Source organism: Nannospalax galili, unplaced genomic scaffold, assembly GCF_000622305.1.
Source record: "Nannospalax galili isolate Female #2095 unplaced genomic scaffold, S.galili_v1.0 scaffold529, whole genome shotgun sequence".
Classification (NCBI taxonomy): Eukaryota; Metazoa; Chordata; class Mammalia; order Rodentia; family Spalacidae; genus Nannospalax; species Nannospalax galili.
The window spans coordinates 1,060,284-1,079,914 of record NW_008360309.1 but is presented as its reverse complement, the minus strand read 5'-3'; the positions used below and the strand labels follow the sequence as shown (position 1 = coordinate 1,079,914).

General features: G+C 54.0%; 1 protein-coding gene across 4 annotated transcripts in view; it reads left to right on the top strand.

Moving 5' to 3' along the window:
* Crtc1 (CREB regulated transcription coactivator 1) overlaps positions 1-19,631 on the top strand; it is a 59,831-nt gene that overhangs the window by 16,339 nt on the left and 23,861 nt on the right. For 2 of the 4 annotated variants that reach the window (XM_029559308.1, XM_029559306.1), the window contains exons 2-4: positions 15,446-15,563; positions 18,324-18,461; positions 19,260-19,321. In XM_029559308.1, coding sequence (XP_029415168.1) covers positions 15,446-15,563; positions 18,324-18,461; positions 19,260-19,321 — 318 coding nt within the window. Of the gene's footprint in view, positions 1-15,445; positions 15,564-16,486; positions 16,535-18,323; positions 18,462-19,259; positions 19,322-19,631 lie in introns of all 4 variants that reach the window. The other 2 variants (XM_029559305.1, XM_029559307.1) reach the window with 2 other exon arrangements.

Genomic DNA, 19,631 nt, shown 5'->3' with positions numbered 1-19,631 from the left:
CATTGTTGCCATAGCAGGCTACCCTTGGCCATTTGACTTGGGGACCTAATCATGAGGCTCCTGTGTTGGTGCAGCTTGGAGCTGCCTGGGGACAAGGAGGAAGGAAGGTGCATGAGGATGGCCCCACAGGAAGTCCATCTTGGATAGACTTGTAGGCCTTGAGTAGGCACCTGGGTCCCATCCACCCCAGAGCAGGACTGGCTTTGAATCTCATTAACTCTTTGCTGACTGGGAGGAAGCCTCGCCTCAACCAGTTCTGCCATATTCAGTGCATTCAGCCGCTCCTCCAAAGGAAGAGCCTCCGGCCTGCTCTGCGGTCGCCTGAGCTCTCCCCAGCTCGTGGGAGGGCCCTGATCTGCTTGCCTGCTCTGTGGATTTTCCTGGACATTTCATGTCAGCGGGCTCACACAGTGTGGCCTTATCCACTGGCTTCTGTCACTCAATGGAATGTTTTGTTTTTTGTTTTCTGTTTCTTTTTAGGGGGAGTCTTTTTGAGACAGGGTCTCCCTGTAGCCCCAGCTGTCCTGGAACTCACTGTGTAAACCAGGCTGGCCTTGAACTCACAGAGATCCACCTGCCTCTGCCTCCCGAGTGCTGGGATTAAAGGCGTGCACCACCATGCCTGGCTTAATGCCCATCTTTTGTGGTGTGTCACAGCCTCATCCCTTTTCAAGTCTGAGCAGTATTCCCACACTTGGATCTGTTCCTAGCCACACACCGCTGATGAAAACTGGGTTTTCACCTTTCTGGCCCAGTTTGGGGTACCACTGTGAACGTGAGTTTGTGTGTCTACCTGGGTGCCTGCTCCCATTTCACTGGGACCTGTCCCTGGGAGTAGAGTGCTAGGTCACATTTCAATTTTATATTTTATTTGTTGAAGTTCTAAGCTGGGTAGCTTTATTTTAAATAGAACAGAGAAATCGGTGTGGTTAAGAAAAAGAGCAAGAACAGTTGAGCTGCGTTGATATGGCAGTGACATGGGGGCAGGGATGGCTCTAGTCAGGGCAGGCCTCAAACAAGGATGTGGTGAGGCTGGGCAAAGACCAGGGTCAGTGGTGTTCTTGGGATCTGGAGGAGAGCTGAGGGCATGGCAACTCCCTCCTTTCCCTAGTCCTGTGTGAACGCTGCTTGGCCGTTCCTCATTTGAACTTCCTTTTACCCACCTGAGCGTCACAGGGCTGCTGGGACAGGTGTGTTTGACAGGTGTTCTGTCCCACCTAGCCAGGTTCCCAAGTCTGGAAGCAGGTGACACCCAGGGTCTGGGTGGGAGTCTGAATGTGCAGGTGTCTTGGGGCTCTAGATGGGCCGAGCGCGACTTCGTTAGTTATTACATAACTGCAGCCCCAGCTCTGGAGAAATATGGAACGCCACGTCTATTTCAGGCTGTGGGAATGAGGCCATCTCTACCTTTTCTCCTCTCCGTATGGCCCCATCACCCTGCATCCCCAGGGACGGTGGACACAGTTTCAGCGGGACCCTAGCATGGCCCCTTGGAGGCATGGGGATTTCACATTCAAAAGTCCTCTAGAGGGCCTGCCTGTTGGTCCCCAAGCCAGTGTCCCCCACACCGGCTTATCCCGTCTTGTCTAGCCACCTGTCAATAATCAGGCCTGGGGTTGGGGTTGTGTGCACGCCTTTAATCCCAGCTCCACCGGCAGGCATCCTGGGTCTGGTCTTCACCTTGGTTGCTCCAGAGTCTGGGAGGTTCCTTCCTGCCCCTGCTGGCTGCAGGTGCCCTGGACTGACAGGAGCTGTTGTGCCTTTGTCCACACTGTCTTCTCATCACTAAAGGACCGCTGTTACTGAAGGTCCCTGAGTTCAGCCTCATCTTCTTTAATGGCATGTCCAAGATGCTCTGTCCCGATAAAGTCTCATTCATTGCTGCTCCAGTTAGAGTACCAGAAGCTTTAACTTTTATTTATAGTTTTTTCCCCCTTTTGTTTGTTTTGGGGTTTTGCTTTTGTTTTTGAGACAGGGCCTCAACATAGCTCAGGCTGGTCTTAAATTCACTGTGTAGCCAAGGTTGACCTTGAACACCTGATCATCCCATCCACCTGGCCTTAAACATATAATCTATGGGACACAGTAACCCATAGATCCATGAAGGTCTCAGTACCCTTGGCTCCAGTCCTGGCCACCCAGAGTTGGAGGTGCTGCATCTGTCACTGGTGGCCATGGCTCAGCCTGTCACTGAGTTCTCATAGGCAGCTACACACCAAGGCTTAAAGTGCTGGTGCTCCAGCAGGCAGTTGAGTGCTACCAGGCATTTCTTGCTGAGTGACCATTTGTTTGGGTCAAGAGCCAGAACCTCCCAGCTTGTGCCGCAGATGGTCAGGGAGGCCTGGCAGAGGAGAGGGTGTGGCACACACCCGCCATCCCAGCTCTTGAGGCTGAAGCAGGATGCCCGTTCCAGGCCAGACTGAGCCTCACAGTGAGCCCCTGTCCTAAGGAAACAAGGTGCATCTGGTGGTGGCTTGGTGGATAAAACTCTGCCCAGGTAAAAGCCAGGTCGCCTGCTGTGCACGTGTGCACTTGTGACCCTAGCACTATGAAGGTGGAGAAAGGAGGTCCTGCAACTCACTGGCCAAAGGCCTATTCATTCTGCCCCAGGCCAGTGAGGCCCGCTCAAAAGTTAAGCTAGAGAGCTCAAGCTGGCTCAGTGGGTAAAAGGGCTTTCTGATGACCTGAGTTCAATCCTTGGGATCCACCTGGTGAAAGGAGAGAAGCAACTCCCCCAAGTTGTCCTCTGACCTCTACATGCATGCCCTGGCACACATGCACACACAAACACACAAATGTCAAAGTTATAAAAGAAGGGGGAATGATAAAGATCATGTCCCCCCATGGCCTGGAATGCGGGACTGCAGCCACCTCCCACACAACAAACAAGACCATGGAGTCTAAGGAGCAACACCCAAAGTTGACATGTGACCTCCACATGAGTGTGCACATGCACCTACCCACACGTGCATGAATGCACCCACGCAGGTGTGCCACACATGTGCCCCCTCACTTGAACACCCACACAATGCACCCACCCACTTACATGCATACACCCCCACAGAGTGCACCCACATGTGTGTGCACCCCTACACATGCACACACATGTATCCCCCCACAGACTACACACATGCACATGCCAGTATACCACCCAAGTTTATCTACCCATACATGTGCGCACACACATATATCCCCCCCACAAAAGTTGTTTGCACTGGGAGTTCAACCATCACATCTGTTCAGCTGGCTCTCTCTGTTGAGCTCATGGTGAGTCTATGAGTTCTGTTGGCCAAGGAGGTTCCGACTGTGAAGATGGCCATAACTCTTTAGGGACACAAGCAAGTCTGTTGCCTCACCCCCGGTCCTCCTGTGCCTGGTAACCTTGCTCAGAGACCTAGAAAACTTCGCACCTGCAGAACAGGTCGCAGGCAGCTGCCCAGCTTCCTCTTAGCCCCAGTGCCGGTATCCTCCCTCCCGTGTCCTCCCATGTCCCTCTTCCCATGTCCTTCCATGTCCTAGCCCACACTTGGTACTTGAAGGACATAGGTGACTTGGAAAGATGACTACAGTGGGGTGACCTTTTTTGTGCAACTAGAACCTGGGCAAGCTTTGCTGGGAAATGATGTCTTTGTTTTTGAGGCAGGTTTCCTGCAGCCTGGCTGGGCTTGCTCCTGGGGTCTCTGCCACCTCCAAGTGCTGGGATGATGGGCAGGCCTCACCACCTCTTTTTTCTTTTGAGGTGCAAACGTGGACCCCAGAGCCGAGTGCTTGCTTGGCATGTGCTATACCGCTGTGCTGCCACGTTCTCTGTCTTGTGTCTTAATGGCATCTGAAACCTGATCCTGCTCTCCTCAGCTCAGGTAGTGGCGGCCAGACCCTGCAGCACTCTGCCAGTGTCCCTAGGGCCCAGAAGCACCCAGATGAGGATGGCTCAGGTCCTAAAACAAGTGGCTTTCAAAAGTAGTTGTCCTTAGAGATGCAGTGACTGATGCCTGTGATCCCAACTGTGATCCTAGCACACTGGAGGTAGAGGCAGAAGAATTGCTGCAATTTCCAGGCCAGCGTGGGCTACTTATTGAGTTCCAGGCTAGCCTGGGCCACATAAGACCATCTCAAAAAAGAAGGGGTGCTGGGGGGATGGCTCAGTCAGTAAAGTGCTTGCCACACAAACATGAGGATATGAGTTCCATCCCGAGAACCCATATAAAAAGTCCAGTGCAGGCCAGTGGGCTTAGTGCTTGCCATCTGAAGACCTGAGTTTGATCCCTGGGTGGAAGGAGAGAACTGACTCCTGCAAGTTTTCTTCTTAGTTTCCCAGGGCGTGCACACAAATAAAATAAAAATGTAAAACAACAACAACAACACAAAAGACCACCCACCAAAACGAAAACCCTGGTGTGATAGCATGTGCTTGTAATCTCAGTGCCGGGAAGGCAGAGACAGGGGAACCTCCTCTAGCCTACAACATGTACACATGCAATCCAAAAGCTGGGCACCATAGTGCATGCCTGTCATCCCAGCACTTGGAAGGCTCGGATGGGAGGACCAGGAGTTCAAGGTCATCCTCAGCTGCATAGCAAGTTCTCATCCAGCCTGTTTCTTGGGGTCCAGCCTGATTGTAGTCCCTGAGTTCACAGAGGAAACACTGAGGTCCCCACTTAGGCAGTCCACTGGGCCCCAACTGCCCATTGCCATCCTGGTCCTGCTTCTAGATCCATTCTCTCCACTATTCTGTGATAAGAGCCCATGGGAGCTGGCCTGGCCAGTCCCCACCCCCTGGCTCCCTGCACTTCCACATCTGCTGGGCTCCACTCTGCCTCTGCTGTTCCCTCTGCCCAGCACCCTTCCCCAGTACATTCCTCCAGGGGTTCCCTTGGTAGGCTCCTTCTGCATCCTCAACTGCTTAGCTCTGTGGCGCTGCCCTCCTCCCACCCCAACCTCCCATTTGTCTTTGCAGCCCACAGTGTCTCTCTCAACCTTTCTGTCACCAGCCAGTTAAGCTGGAATCCCTTGTCCCACACCTGTTTTCATCCATCATCTCCAAAGCCCCACCTGAAAGGTCCTTGACTGTCTGGCTTACCTAGAGACCCCTTATGGCTCCTGACTCTGGATCTGGGTGCCTCCTCCTCTGTGCCCTGAACATTCATTAAGCCCCACATCACAGGTTAGGGCTTGAGAGGGCAGGGCTGGGTCCTCCATCTCTGGCTCATGTCTTATTGTGTCCCTGGCAAGCCTGCATCCCTTGACTTCTGGCTACATCCCTGCCCTCAAATCCAGGCTGGCCTTAGTTTTTCAGATCTTTAGGAAGTCTGGAGAGAGGCCAGTTTCATGTATGGCCACCTTTGGAGATTTGGGTGGCATGAATTTTACAGTTTTGTGTAGTGCAGGCACTAAGGTGATTCACCTTTGGCTACCCCAACTTGAGACCCTGTACAGTCATCTGGCAGCTACAGGTCTCCACTGGCCCTCACTGGTATGCAGCTCTGTGACTACATTCAGCTCCTAAATCCAGAAAGTTGTCCACAGGTCTTAGCCTCAGCTGAGCTGCCCGGTAACTTCCCGAGCAGGTGGTGGCTGGTCAGTCTCACTCCTCAGGAACCCCAGATCTCCTGCAGCACTCCACTGTGCTGTGAGCCCCCATAGGAGAATCATGGTACTCTGGGCTCTGCCCAGGCTTGGCAGGTTAGGGGTGCACCCCAAGGACATGGAGTTGGGGCCATTCCAGGCTTCTCAATGTTTCATTCCTCAGTATTGTTTGAGACAAGGTTTCAGGTAGCCCATACTGGGCTCAAACTCTCTGTAAAACCAAGGATGACCTTAAACTTCAGACTCTCCTGTCTCCACCCCCTGGGTTACAGGCAAGCACTGTACCACCTGAGCTACATCTCCAGCCTCATATAGTGGAGATTCCAAATGGAATCTTTGGAGAGTGCTCCAAACTGGAATGGTGACAGGAGACACCCCCACCCCATGACCCATGAGACAGCCTAGCCTGACTTGTAATCGAGGCCCATCTCTGACCTCAGGGAACCTTGTGGCTCCTTGGCACCTCAGTTTCTCCACTTCCAAACCAAGGGCTCAGTAGTGTCTCTTCCCTTTGTGAGGCCCCACTCAGGAATGGGCACTGGGCCAGCAGGGGGTCTGCGGTCCCCTCTTGGGGGAGAGAGGCCCCATGAAGCAGCTGCATTGTATAGACCCCAAGGGACCCAGCACAGCTCTGGGCTCAAGTGTTTGCATCCAAGCTCCACCACTATCCAGAGAAACAGAAGGCGCCTGCCCGCACAGACCCTCTTTTCTCTCTGGCTCCCCGGGCCTGGAAATTTGGCAGTGGCTGCTGAGCCTGATTAAAGGCATTCCATGGCTCTGTATGTTTGTGCGCTTGATTCCGTGTTTATAGTGAGGTGGGGGGTGGGAGGGAGCAAGGAGGAGACTGGGGGCCTGACTGGGGCCTGCCGTGACTCAGCCTGGAATCTGCACGCCTGTGTGTTGGTCTCCATTCATTCCCTCCTGTGAGCAGAGACCCCTCCAGTGTGCCAGGTCAGCCTGGGCACCCATCAGGCCCTGGGCAATAACACAGCAGAGGACAGATATTAACCTAAATGTACAAGTTGTTTCCTTGAAAAGCCTGTCATCCAGCACTCAGGAGTGGTGGCAGGAGGAACAGGAGCTCAAGGTTAGCCAGGGCTACATAAGATCCTGTCTCAAAAAATAGCTGACAGAGGGGTGGGGCTGAAGAGATGGCTCAGTGGTTTAGAGTACACTCTGCTCTCCCAGAAGACCTGAATTTGGTTTCCCACCTTGAGCAGCTCACAACTACATGTAACTCCAGCTGGAGATCTGATGCCCCTGGCCTCCCTGGGTACCTGCACACACACGTGCACATAATTTTAAAAAAATAACGCCAGGCATGGTGGTGCACGCCTTTAATCCCAGCACTTGGGAGGCAGAGGCAGATCTCTGTGAGTTCAAGGCCAGCCTTGTCTGCATATGGAGTTCTAGGCCAGGTAGGAGTACAGGGAAGCCCTGTCTCAAAAAAAAATGTATTCTCATTATGGCCTTGTGCTACCAACGCCCTAGCCATTATATTTTATTTTTCCTAGTGTTGAACCTAGGTAGCCTGGGGAAGAATTCTGCCAATAAAAGGGCTGGAGAGATGGTTCAGCGGTTAAGAGCACTGGCTGTTCTTGCAGAAGACCTGGGTTCAAATCCCAGCACCCACATGGTGGCTAACAACTGTCTGCAACTCCAGTTCCAGGGAATCTGATGCCCTCTTCTGTCTTCCATGGGCACAGCAAGACAGGTGTGCGCTTACACACATGCAGGCATAACACTCGTACACATAAAATAAGTCAAAAAAATTAAAAAAGAAAAAAGAAATAGAGTAAAATAATGGGACAGTGAGATGGCTTGATAGGTAAAGGTGCTTGCCACCAAGCCTGATGACATGAGTTCAATCCTCAGGACCCACATGATGGAAGGAGAGAACCCATTTCCACATGTTGTCTGACCTCCACACACACATTCACACACTTTAACACACACACAATAAATAACTTAAAATTTTTAATGTAAAATAAAATCTTAAGGAGTTGGGCATAGTGGTACCCTGTGTAACCCCAGCACTGGAGAGGCTGAGCAGAAGGATTGCTGTGAGTTTGAGCCGCCATCAGAGGCAGAGCACTTGCCTAGCATGCTACCAGGCTTGGGTTACCCTCCTTCCCCCCACATCATGGAAACCAAAAACTCAAAAAGGAACAAGTGTTGGGGAGGAGGTGAGGCTGGAAGCCTCCAGCATCACCCGTGGGAGTGTGGCACACACAGCTGCCATGGAAGATGCCAGTCAGTGCTGTGTGGACCTGCCACACAGCCCTGTGCCATCCCTCTTGACTCCACCCTGAGATTTAAAAGAGGGACTTCACTACACACCCTTGTTCACAGATTATTCACAACAGCGCTGAAAGATGATGGAAAAATACGCCAAGTGTCAATCCAGCCTGGGAATAAATAAACAATAGTGCAGTGTACCCATCCAGGGGCGTGCATCTGTCCATGCTGCGGCACAGATGGATCCAGATCTTTGTGATGTGATAGAAGCCAGACACCAAAGGCCATGTTGCATGGTTGTGGGGATGAGAACTGTCCAGAACAGACAAATCTGGAGAGACAGGAAACAGTCAGGGCTGCGAGGACTGGGGGATGGATGAGTGAGGCTGAGCTTACAGCACCCCCCACCACCTGAGATCAGCAGCCACTCCAAGCCCCTCACCCTTGATCTACATACCCAGTTTGCAACAGGCTGTGCCTTGTACACATGGCATCCTTGGCTCTCCCTGCCCTCCAACCTTACATTGCTGGACAGTTGAGTCTCCAACTGTCCAGGTCACTGGGCTGTGCCGAGGTCCGGGACTGTTAGTGTGTAGGGCATCGTAGAATAATACTCATTGGCACTGTGGGTCTGAGATATGTTACCCTTGGAGCAGAGAAACTTGTCAGAGGCTGGAGTGCAGCTTAGGGGTAAAACACTTGCCTAGCACTCAGGAGACCTGGGTTCTATCCCTGAGCTCACTGAGCACATGCTAGGCTCAGATGCCATCTCCAGTCCTACTGAGCATGCACAGGACACTGTCTTGAGTCCCCATCATCATGAGGGAGGCTTCAGCCCCATCTGCAACACAGAGGGAAGGAGTCTCGTGTGTCTGATGATCTAAATTCTTGTTGCTATAACATGAGGAGCACAAGCTTTCTCTCCACTTATGACATGACTCTGAGAGGAGTTGGGGAGCAGGTTGGGTAGGGGTCCTCAGCTTCTGTCCCTATCCTTCTCATCACCCTGGAACATGCCCTTTCCAACACTGGAGATTGTTATGTGACAGGCCAGCCCCAAAGGGTGCAGGGTACAATGCCTGATGGCTGATTGTGTTCAGCCTGGGGTGTGGGTGAGCTGGGATCCCTATGTGGAGGTGGTGATGGAGGAACAGCCCGGCTCTTTAGAATCTGAGGTCTCAGCTGTAGGGAACAGATGGTTCCTCCCCCAGGAGAGCTTGAGGATGTGGGTGGTGACAGGGCTGGGGCAGCACAGGCAGGAGGCAGCAAGGTATTTGTCCTGTGGCAGGGAGGAACCCTGGTCTCCTGTTATGCTAAGTGGCCATTTGTGGCTTTCATCCTCTCCACCAAGGCTTGTTGCTCTGTCCTCAAACCTCAGACCCTGCCCTTGCCTGCTTCCTGCCCCAGGGCCTTTGCACCTGCCCTTTCCTCCTTCCCTGCCAGATCTTTAAGGCTTTGCCTATACTTGTGGAACTCTTCCCACCACCCAGGGCTCCCCTGGTAATCATAGTATCTGGTGAGGCCAGCTTCCCAGGGAACACTGGGAAGGTGGCCTTATTCCAGGGTCTGCTGCCCTGGCTGCAGGGTGTGAGCATGTGGACCCTTGGGACCCTCTGCCCTTGCTCCCAACATCTACTGGGCTGGTGTGAATACTGCCTCAGCTCTGGGCAGCTGTGGCTTTTCTTTGAGCTCCTTTCTTCATCTCAACTGTGAGCTGAAAGGAAGCTGCTGGTCCAGGCACCTTAGAAACCTGTCCCTGCCTGAGAGTCCCAGGTCTGTGGGTTGTTTCTGCAGCGTCCTGGCAGGCTCAGAGTGCTTGTTTTCTAATTGGGCTCTGCTCCTGGCCACCAGGATTATAACAGAATAACAGGAAGGGACAGTCACACAGACCTCAGCTGGGAAGGTTCAGATGGCAAACTGTGAAAAAGGGACCCCCTCCTCCCCCCAAGTGGTGGCAGGACCCTTTGCTGGTGGAGGTGGAATCTGTACAAAGGCCCCGAGTTAGGCTCCACTGGCCTAGCTGGTGAGGGGCTGTAAGTGGTCCCCTGCCTTGTCATGCAGAGGTTGAGAGCAGAAAGCCAGACTAGCAGTGGGGAAACCAACCAAGGCCTCCTCAGAGATACATCCATCTCCTCAAGCCCCCAGCACAGGACACAACCCAGGCGGCAGCTAGCCTGTTCCCCTTAATCTCTTTACAAGGCCAGCCTGTTGCCATGGTGACTGAAGGCTGGACCTGGCCTGCCCAAGGCCACTCCATTTGCACAGTGAGGCTGAGAGGGGCCAGCAGGTGTAGGGGGTTTGCCTTGTCCTGCACAAGGCTCCCAGGGAGACTGGGGGCTGTCATGTCCCCTCCCATCACAGGAGGTAACCACAGCAGAGCCACAGAGGCAGCTGTTCTGTGATGGCCAGTCTGTCCCAAAGAGGAGGACCAGGTGGGATCTCCATTGAGCTGTCTACCTGGGAGGCGCTCCATCTGCAGTGGGGGACAGCCAGTCCCTAGTCTCAGAAGAAGCCTGGGGCCCAGTCTGAGGCGACAAGATGTGAGGTCCATGCTGCATTCCACCACCTCCTAGCTGGACAGCCCCTCTCAGCCTTGACTTGCCTATCAGGAGAGTATAACATGCTGGAATTGTGTCTCTCTAAAAGCGTGTCCTCATCTTCCTGGAACCTGGGGGTATGGCCTTTCTTGTAAACAAGGTCCCTACAGATTTAATTAAGGGTCTTGAGGGATTAGATAGATGGCTCAGCAGTTCAGAGCACTTGCTGCTGTTGCAGAGGACCCGAGTTGGTTCCTAGCACCCACATCAGGCAGCTCACATCCACCTGTAACTCTAGCTCCAGGGGATCTGATGCCCTCCTCTGACCTCTGAGGGTACCCACACATACCCACATAGGCACACAATTAGAAATAAACCTTAAATTTTAAAAATTTCAAAGACTTATTTTACATTTAATTATTTGTTTGTGTGGGTCTGTGCATGTGAGCACAGGTGCCAGCGAAGACCAGAGTCATGGGATCCCCTGGAGTTACAGGCAATCGTGAGTCGTCATTCCTCCCTCACCCCTGTGTGAGTGCAGGAAACCAAACTCAGTTTCTCTGGAAAAACAGTGCATGCTTTTAACCACCGAGCCATCTCCTCAACCCATAATCAGCCTTTTAAAAAGGAGTGTGGGGTGTCCCAGCTGGTATGGTGGTGCAATCCTTTAATCCCAGGACTCAGAGGCAGAGGCAAGTTCAAGGCCAGCCTGGTCTACATAGTAAGTTCCAGGCTAGCCAGGGAGGGGTCTGGAGATGAGCTCATTATGGATTAGGGTGGACATCAGATCCAGAGACCGGTTCCTTGGTTAGGAGCCAGGAGCCCCCTAAACATGAACCCCTGTGGAAGTTCAGGTCCCTTCTGTAACTTGGGGTAGTGTTGGAATGTCTGTGCATCCTCCCAGATGCTTCTCTGCACAAACACCTGACTCTGGCCTTCACTGGCACCTGTGCTCACATGCACAGACCCACACAAGGCGAAGCTGTGGAGATAATCGTCCTACTGTGCCTAGGGACACAAGCAGCGGTCTGTAGCAGCTTTGAAATACGCAGTTATTTTGCCATCTGCCATTTGTTGATTGTGGGACCAGAGGGTATTGACGGCTGTGTGAGCAGAGGAAAGAGGAGGATGAGGTCTGAGGCACAGACACAGAAGGCCACCAAGTGGGGGAGAATGGGACTGGAACAGGGTGGCCCCAAGTCCTGAGCTGCCTGAAGTGTATAGAAGATGGATGAAGCCAGAAAGAAGCTTCCTGGGGAACAGAGGCAAGAAACACGTGTGGGCTGTTTTTTAAAATTTTGGCACATGTGATGGTGCACACCTTTAGTCCCAGCACTTGGGAGGCAGAGGCAGGCGGATCTCTGTGAGTTCGAGGCCAGCCTGGTCTACATAGTGAGTTCCAGGACAGCTGGGGCTACGGGGAGACCCTGTCTCAAAAAAACAAAACAAACAAACAAACAAACAAAAAACCCTAAATTTTTATTTATTATGTGTATGAGTGTTTTGCCTGCATGTAAGTGCACCATATGCATTCAGTGCCTGCACAGGGCAGAAGACCGTGCTGGATGCCCCGGAACCAGAGTTACAGATGGTTAACTGCCATGTGGGTGCTGGGAACCAAACCTGGGTCCTTTGCAAGAGCAGCCAGTGCTCTTAACCTCTGAGCCATCTCTCTAGCCCCCTTACCTATGACTTTAAGCCAGCCAGTTTGTGACAGTTGGACAGCCCTGTGACTGGGATTTGCTCTGAGGTGGACAGGCTCAGGGGATACCCAGAAGCTGTGGCTGTGGAGACACGCCTGGCATTTGCAGTGTAAGATGGACCCTCAGTGATAGCACCCTGTGCCCTTAGTCTCAGGGTGGCTTCCTGCTGTGTAGTAGGGACATCTGCCCTCAGCTTCCATTGCCCTTCACTGAAATGGTCACACACTGCTCCCAGGTAAGCATTGAGACTAGCCCTGGAAGGATGCAGGGCTGTAGCCAGCAGGCAGAAAGTGAGGTCACACAGGGGTCTCCCTCATTGGCATGGGATGGTGCTCATCAAAGGGTCCTCTGCAAACACATGGGCCCCGGTCCCTGTCCTGGCTCTCCATACAGATCAGGACTTGGGGGCTTGCAGGCTTGGTGTGCAGCGGAGTTCATAGCCAAGGGCACCCAGCAGCTATAGCAGCTGTGCACAGAGCCTCAGGCCAGCAGCACAGGGCCGAGGTTATTTCTGAAGTTTGAAGGGTGCCCAGCAATGCAGGAGGCACTACAGGAGAGGCCAGGTGGGCGCTCAGAGCCCTCCCACTGTTACAGTTTTAATGTGTGTGGCATATACTTGGAATCCCAGTACTCAAGAGGCTGAGGCAGGAGGGAAATAGAAGGTAGCAGACCAGAGCAAAAGCATGGATGGCTGCCTAACCCCCATCTTGGCTCTCAGATTTTTTTTTTTAATGTACTCTTTATTTTATTTTATTTTGTTTTTTTGTCTTTTTGAAGCAGGGTCTCCCTGTGGCCCCAGCTGTCCTGGAACTCACTATGTAGACCAGGCTGGCCTTGAACTCACAGAGATCCACCTGCCTCTGCCTCCCGAGTGGGGGGTTAAAGGTGTGTGCCACCACGCCCCACCTTTATTATTATTTTATTTTATTTTATTTTTTGATCTTTTTAAATTTTTACTTATTTTTATTTTATGTATATGCATGTATTGCCTGCATGTAGGTAAGTGCACTCGTGTCATGCAATGCCTGCAGAGGTCAGAAGAGGCTCTCGGATCCCCTGGGACTGGAGTTACAGACAGTTGTTAGCTGCCATATGGGTGCTGGGATTTGAACCCGAATCTTCTGCAAGAACAACCAGTGTTCTTAATTGCCGAGCCATCTCTCCAGCCCCTTATTTATTTTTATTTTATGTATATGAGTGTATTTGCCTGCTTGTGTGTAAGTGCACCCGTGTCATGCAATGCCTATGGTCAGAAGAGGGTATTGGATCCCCTGGAACTTGAGTTACCTGGGTCCTCTTCAAGAGCAGCCAGTGCTCTTAACCACTGAGCAGTCTCTCCATCTCTGGCTCTCAAAATTTTAAGGGGGCCCATTCTTAGAAGTGGGGCTCCCATCTCTACCCTGGGCTTGATGCATAGGATCTGAGCAGGGATGCTGTGGTGTGGCCCCTTTGTCAATAGCTGTGAAGGTGGGAAAAGGGAGACATCCCACCATGTCATCCCTGAGCTCCCTGCATGGTGGCCAGGGATTGCAGTTGTTCTGTGGCTTCAGAAGGGCAAACTGATGGGTTTATGTGGTCAGTGTCAGAAACAGCAGCGACTTCATGATCCACGCTCCCAGTCCCTCCCTCACGAGCTCGTTCACTCCCCTCATGCATTGATTCACTGATTTGCTCATTTGCTTACTGTCACTCCTCTCACTTATCCCTGTTGGTGGCTCATCAGTTCCACCAACGGGTACCAAGGCTGACATGTCTCTCTCCCTAAGCCCATAGTCCCCATGGAGAAGCACGTCCTGTGCAGCACTGGCTTCTTTACCATAGCACTGGCTGTGTGAGGACCTGGTTGTGTGATGTCCCACCCACCTGTGTGACTCAGGCGAGGGAAAGGAAAAGTGAGAAGCGAGGCCCAGAATGGTTCACAGCCTCCCAGGTCACATGGTCTGTGAGGCTTGTCTCTACCATGGGGGCATGAGGAGTGCATAGCAGGGACTAGGTCTGTGGAGGACACATTCCTGGGCAGAGTGGGAGGTGGAGGGCCCCTCCCCACATAGTCACTCCCTTTATTCTAGTTTGTTTCATCTTTTAAAAAATTATATTTGGGTCTGGAGAGATGGCGCTGTAGTTAAGAGCACTGGCTGCTCTTGCAGAGGACCAAGGTTCAGTTCCCAGACCCCATATGGCAGCTAACAACTACCTCTAACTCCAGGGGATTCAGCACCCTCTTCTGGCCTCTGCAGGTATTGCGCACATGGTGCACTTAACATACAAGCAGGCAAAATACTCATACACATAAAATAAAAATAATAAGATATTTTAAAATTACATTTACTCGGAGGGGCTGTGCTACAGCACATGTGGAGGTCAGACGACAACTTCGAAATTCCGTTCTCTTCTTCCACCATGTGATTTATGGGGAGTGAACTCAGATTCAGGGCTTGGCAACAAGCTCCTTTACCTGCTGAGCCATCTCACTGGCCTGTTTCATACTTTGTGACTGCTGGAACGGACACCTTGGGGAGGTGTTGATGGGCAGATCCAGGAGCACAGGGACTTCACAGTATGGAGCCAACAGGCGCCTAAGACTCAGAGCGGCTCCTCTTTCTCTGCTGTGCTGCAGCTCACAGGAAACAGCTGCTTACCTGGGTGAGGTGCTGGGCATGCAGCCAGGTGGAGTTCCACTTCCCCGTGTTGTCCGAGGCCCCCAGGAAGCTGGGGCTGGCGTGGGAGAGTGGAATGGCGGTGTGGCTAGCTGCCAGGAGTTGTTTGTGAGGGACTGCAAACCAGCCGTGTTGTGTACACAGTGTGGGACCCTAGCAACCAGCCCAGCCAGAGCAGATACCACTTGCATTTGTGCCCAGTCACAGCAGCCAGGCCTGGAGATGGGCACTAAGGATCCTGGTTGCTGAGGGAAATGGGTCATGCCAACCAAGTTGGACATCTACCAATGTCCCCTACAAGTCACTAGAGCCATCTCTCTGCCCCCACCAGGCAGTGTGTCCCAGGTCCCCATGCAGCTCTGGAGTGGGATGCTGCTCAGAGGTATGGTAGACCTGCTCCATTGAGGCCCCAAGTAGCTGTGGTTGGGGGCTTGGGCAGGACCCTCGAGTAGTCAGACTGGGTCTAGGGGATGAGAGAGTTACATGGACTGTGGGAGAAGTTTCTGGCCAAGGAGCTGTGTTTCTACCAGGCAGCTGGTCCATAAGCTCAGTCATGAACTTCTTCCCCAGTGTGCTGCCTGTTCAGGGAAGGCCGCCCAGGGTGCCCTGAGTACCTGGGGAAGTTGAAGTCACAGGGTCCCTATGTGGACCCCCCCGGATTCTTTGGGTGTAGGTGCTGTGGAGATACACCCCTTGACTTGCAGCTGGCGGCTTTTCTTGTGCAGCTTCAACTGCAAAAGACCCAGTACTTGCAGCTGGGCCCCAGTCGCGGCCAGTACTACGGCGGCTCCCTGCCCAATGTGAACCAGATCGGAAGTGGCACCATGGATCTCTCCTTCCAGGTGAGTACTCGCCTTCCTTCTCCAGGGAGAACCGCCCCCCCCCAGTCCTGTCTCAGCCTCCTCTAAACACAGATTCCCACAGGCTCAGCTGTCCCCTCTTCTTACCCACTCCTCCTGTCTCCAGAGCCCAGAGGAATCTGAGCATCCCAGCCAGGTTTCCTCAGCTCCACAGACCCCCACAACCCACAGACCCTTGTAGCCAGCCCTCCACCTGGCCCCTGTGTGCTCAGCCACTGCACCTGTCGCTCATACTCAGAAGCGCTTGGGGCCTTTGGGGCTTGGCTCTGGCCGCTTCACAGATCTACAAGCCCGGCACTTCTCCCTGGCTGCCTGACCCCACTTGTCTGCAGATGTTTCTTGGCAGAGTTCCACACCCAGCCTCCTGACTCCCCCAGGCCACAAGGCGGCTGTCAAAATAACATAGATAAGAGCTGTGTCCTCTTCTCATAACCCGGTCTGCAGGAAAATGGGGGTGAAGTCAGGTGGGAGGGTGCCAAGCCAGGTCTGGACTCTGCATGGGCAAGACCCTCCAGCAGTGACGTACCTGCTACATTGCTGTCAAAAATCCGTGTCCCCAAGACTGGGCAGGCTCCAGAGTCATCCTCTCCTCCCCACTGGCCACCATTGACATAAGGCAGTGCTGGAGGATGCTGGGTTGGTCCTGGGGCAACGTGACCTGCAGAGTCCCAGCCCCGTGGCCCTCTGACATCACTGGCTATCTGCAGAAGGCTTCTTGGGGCAGGTGTTTGCCCCTCTGCCTCTCCCAGCTCCTCTTCCCCAAAGCATCCAAGCATCATCTGGCTTGGCCCTGCATGGGGATGGGCCTTCTCAGTTGGAAGGGACAGCGGCCTGTACTGGGCCTGTGTTAGCCCAGGACCCACCCTTCCACCGCGGCTCAGAGTGTCGATTCTTTGCATTTTCAGCACAGCGGATTTCTGGGGGAGGCCCTGGCAGCAGCACCGGTTTCTCTGGTAATTGAGCCCCCAGGCTGAGACCTTGGCAGCCCTGGTGTTAGCCTGTAAGACCCCGACTCCTGCGTGGTGCCAGGTGACCCGAGTATCCCACATGACTGACCCTGTGGCTGTCAGGGAGGCATCCCCTCTGTCCACCTATGTCAAACGGATCTGCTAGGCAACCCCATCTCTGGAAGTGCATATGGGGGCGTCTGAAGCCCCCCAGACTCTTGGAGTCCTGGGGCAGATGTCATGTGCACATATCCTGATCTGGGGTCCAGTGCAGCAGAATCCGAGCATGCTCCCCAAGCTGCATGGGCCAGCACTCCAAACATGCACATGTGAAAGCACTCAGATCTCAAACACAGTTGGCAGGCAGGGGCTAGAGAGCTGGGAGTGACCAGGGAGAGGTGGGCAGGGTTTCAAGGGCTGGACAGGGCCTAAAAGATTAGAAGGGGCTTAGAGAGCTGAACGGAGTCTGAAGGGGCTTAGAGAGCTGAACGGAGTCTGAAGGGTCAGCGGGGCCTGGAGAACTGGGCAGGGTTTGGCTGATTGGGCAGGGCCTTGTGTGATGGATGGGGTCTAAAGAGATGGACAGGGCCCAGAGAAATGAATGTGGTGTGGAGATTGGGCAGGGCCTAGAGGGCTAGGAGGGGCCTGGTGTTCTGGGAGAGGCCTAGGGATCTAGGGGGCACCTAGAGTTGATCAAAGGCTGCCCAACTTCACTCTCCTGCTGGCTGTGCTTCAGCTGCCTCAGTTTCTCCTCTGTGCTTATAGGTAGCTCAGAGAGATGGCTGGCCCCCACCTTCCTGAGATGAGTTTCATCACTGCTCGCAGCATTTCTGCGAGTGTAAAAGTACAGAAAGCCCCACACTAGCAGCCTTCTGGGTCACGGACTTGGCGGTCCTCATACGGCAGCCAGCCCTTCTGGTGGCCACTGCAGCTTTTCTGGGGAGCAAAGCCCATTTGAGTATCAGAATGCGTTTTTGCTTTGTGCTTGGGAAACAAAAAGACCCAGGGCCCAGGTGACCAGGCAGGGAGATTCACCACATCTAAGCCTGGCACAGGCAAAGCTCACCCCAGCAGAGCAGCAGACCCTGGTGGTAGCCCTGGAGACTGGGAGGCTGACCTGGGGCCTTGTGCCAGCCCAGGTGCTGGTAAGAAATCCTATCCGGCCAGGCTGTAGCCCCAGAAGGTGCCTGTGCTTGGCTCTGGGTGGTGCCTGGATGAGAGGCTGGGGGTGGGAGCAGGAGAGGGGCCAGGGCTCAATTCAGAGCAGCTCTGGGCTCTACCAAGATCCTCTTGGGAGCCAGCACCGGCCAGGTGGGCCCCAAAGCAGCTCAGGACTGGAAGCCCCGGGGGGAGGGGCTCTCTTGGCAGGCCCCTTCAGAGATGATGTAAGTGGGGACAGGAGGCTGGCCAGGCCCACGGAGAGAGGGCGGAGGTCTGTCTGCACCTGGCCACACTGGGGAGGGCTGCTCGGCTGTCCGCGCTCCTGGCATTCAGGCTGAGCTTGTGCCGCCCTGCCTGGCCCAAGCATGCCAGCTGCACTGCACGCCTCTCACCCATCCTGGGACACCCCCACTGGGTCTTGCACCCTAACTCCATGGCTCGGCAGGAGCTGGGGCTGCTGGAGAAAGCCTGTAGATTGGCCACAGAGTATCTCCAGGGCAGGGTCCCTGAGGGCAGAGCTGGGTGACCTCAGGTCATAGCCAGTATCCTGTGTTTGGGTCTCCCTCTCACCCCTTGTTTCTGTTTCCTCCTGTTTCTATCTCCTTCCCCCTCCTGTCCCCATCCTTATCCCCAGACACCCTTTCAGTCCTCAGGCCTGGACACAAGTCGGACTACACGACATCATGGGCTGGTGGACAGAGTATACCGAGAGCGTGGTAGGCTGGGCTCCCCGCACCGGAGACCCCTGTCTGTAGACAAGCATGGGCGGCAGATATCCTTTTTCTGTGGGACAAGGAGGGGCAGGCCTGTGTGCAGTTGCTCATCAGGCTCTGGGGGTAGAACTGCCCACACTGTTGGCTGTGGAGATGGAATCAGGACAACCTTGGGAGCTGCCGGGAGGAAGCCAGACTGTCTGGGCCAGGCGTGGGGCCAAAGGGCAGAAAAAGGAGTTCAGGAAGGTGATACTAGACCGCAGAGGGCTGGGATACCTCGTGAGGCCAGGAAGGGAGTGATCAGCAGCACAGCCTTTGAGGGCATCAAGTTGGGGGCCACCCAGCCAAGGCAGCTGTATAGAGCCAGGCCCAGAAGGGCAAAAGTTTGGGTCTACACATGAAATAAAGTTATGGGTGGATGGATACCTGCCAGGGTCCCCTTCCTAACTCTGCTGACCACAACCAGGTCCCCCTCACCAGTACCCCCCAAACTCTCAAAGATGGAACTGCATGCCTGCTCCCTCCTTCTCTCTTCTGAGCCCTTGGCACCGAGAGCTGCCCTGCCGGCGGGTCATTTTGAACCCTGCCTCCCAACGGACCTCTTCTTGGAAGACATGGGAGGATTGTGCTGAGTGCTAGGTGAATGGGGCCGGGCCATTGGGGAGCCACTACACTGGGGGCTGTGCCCAGCCAGGCAGGAAGCCCCCCCACCAGCTGTCTGCAGGCTGGAACTGACCTGAGAGAGGCTGCTCCTAGCAGCCTGCCCCCTGTCTGTGCACCTAGTTTCCTGTTCTGTGGCCAAGCGTGTACATGCAGACCAGGTCAGAGCCACAGAGCAATCCCCTTAACTTACACACGCTGACAGCTGCCCCTACAGCACCGTGTACCTCTCACCACCCGCGGACACCAGCTGGAGGAGGTCAGTGTCAGTGGGGTGGGAATCCTTTAGACCTTTATCACGGCTGTGCATGAAGATTCAGGGCACAGTTATTGAAAAATGATCAACCTCCAGAATGTTCCAAAAGTCAGCTCTCTCTGAAATACCAAGGGCACAGCTTCAGGAGGCGTCAGAGCTTCTATCTCTGTCTTCTTCCTCCTCCCCTCCCTCCTCCCCTCCCTCCTCTTCTCCCTCTTTCCCTCCTCCCCTCCCTCCTCCCCTCCCTCTCTCCACCCTCCCTCCATCCCTCCTTCCCTCATGTCCTTCCTTCCTTTTTTTGTTCTCCAGGTTT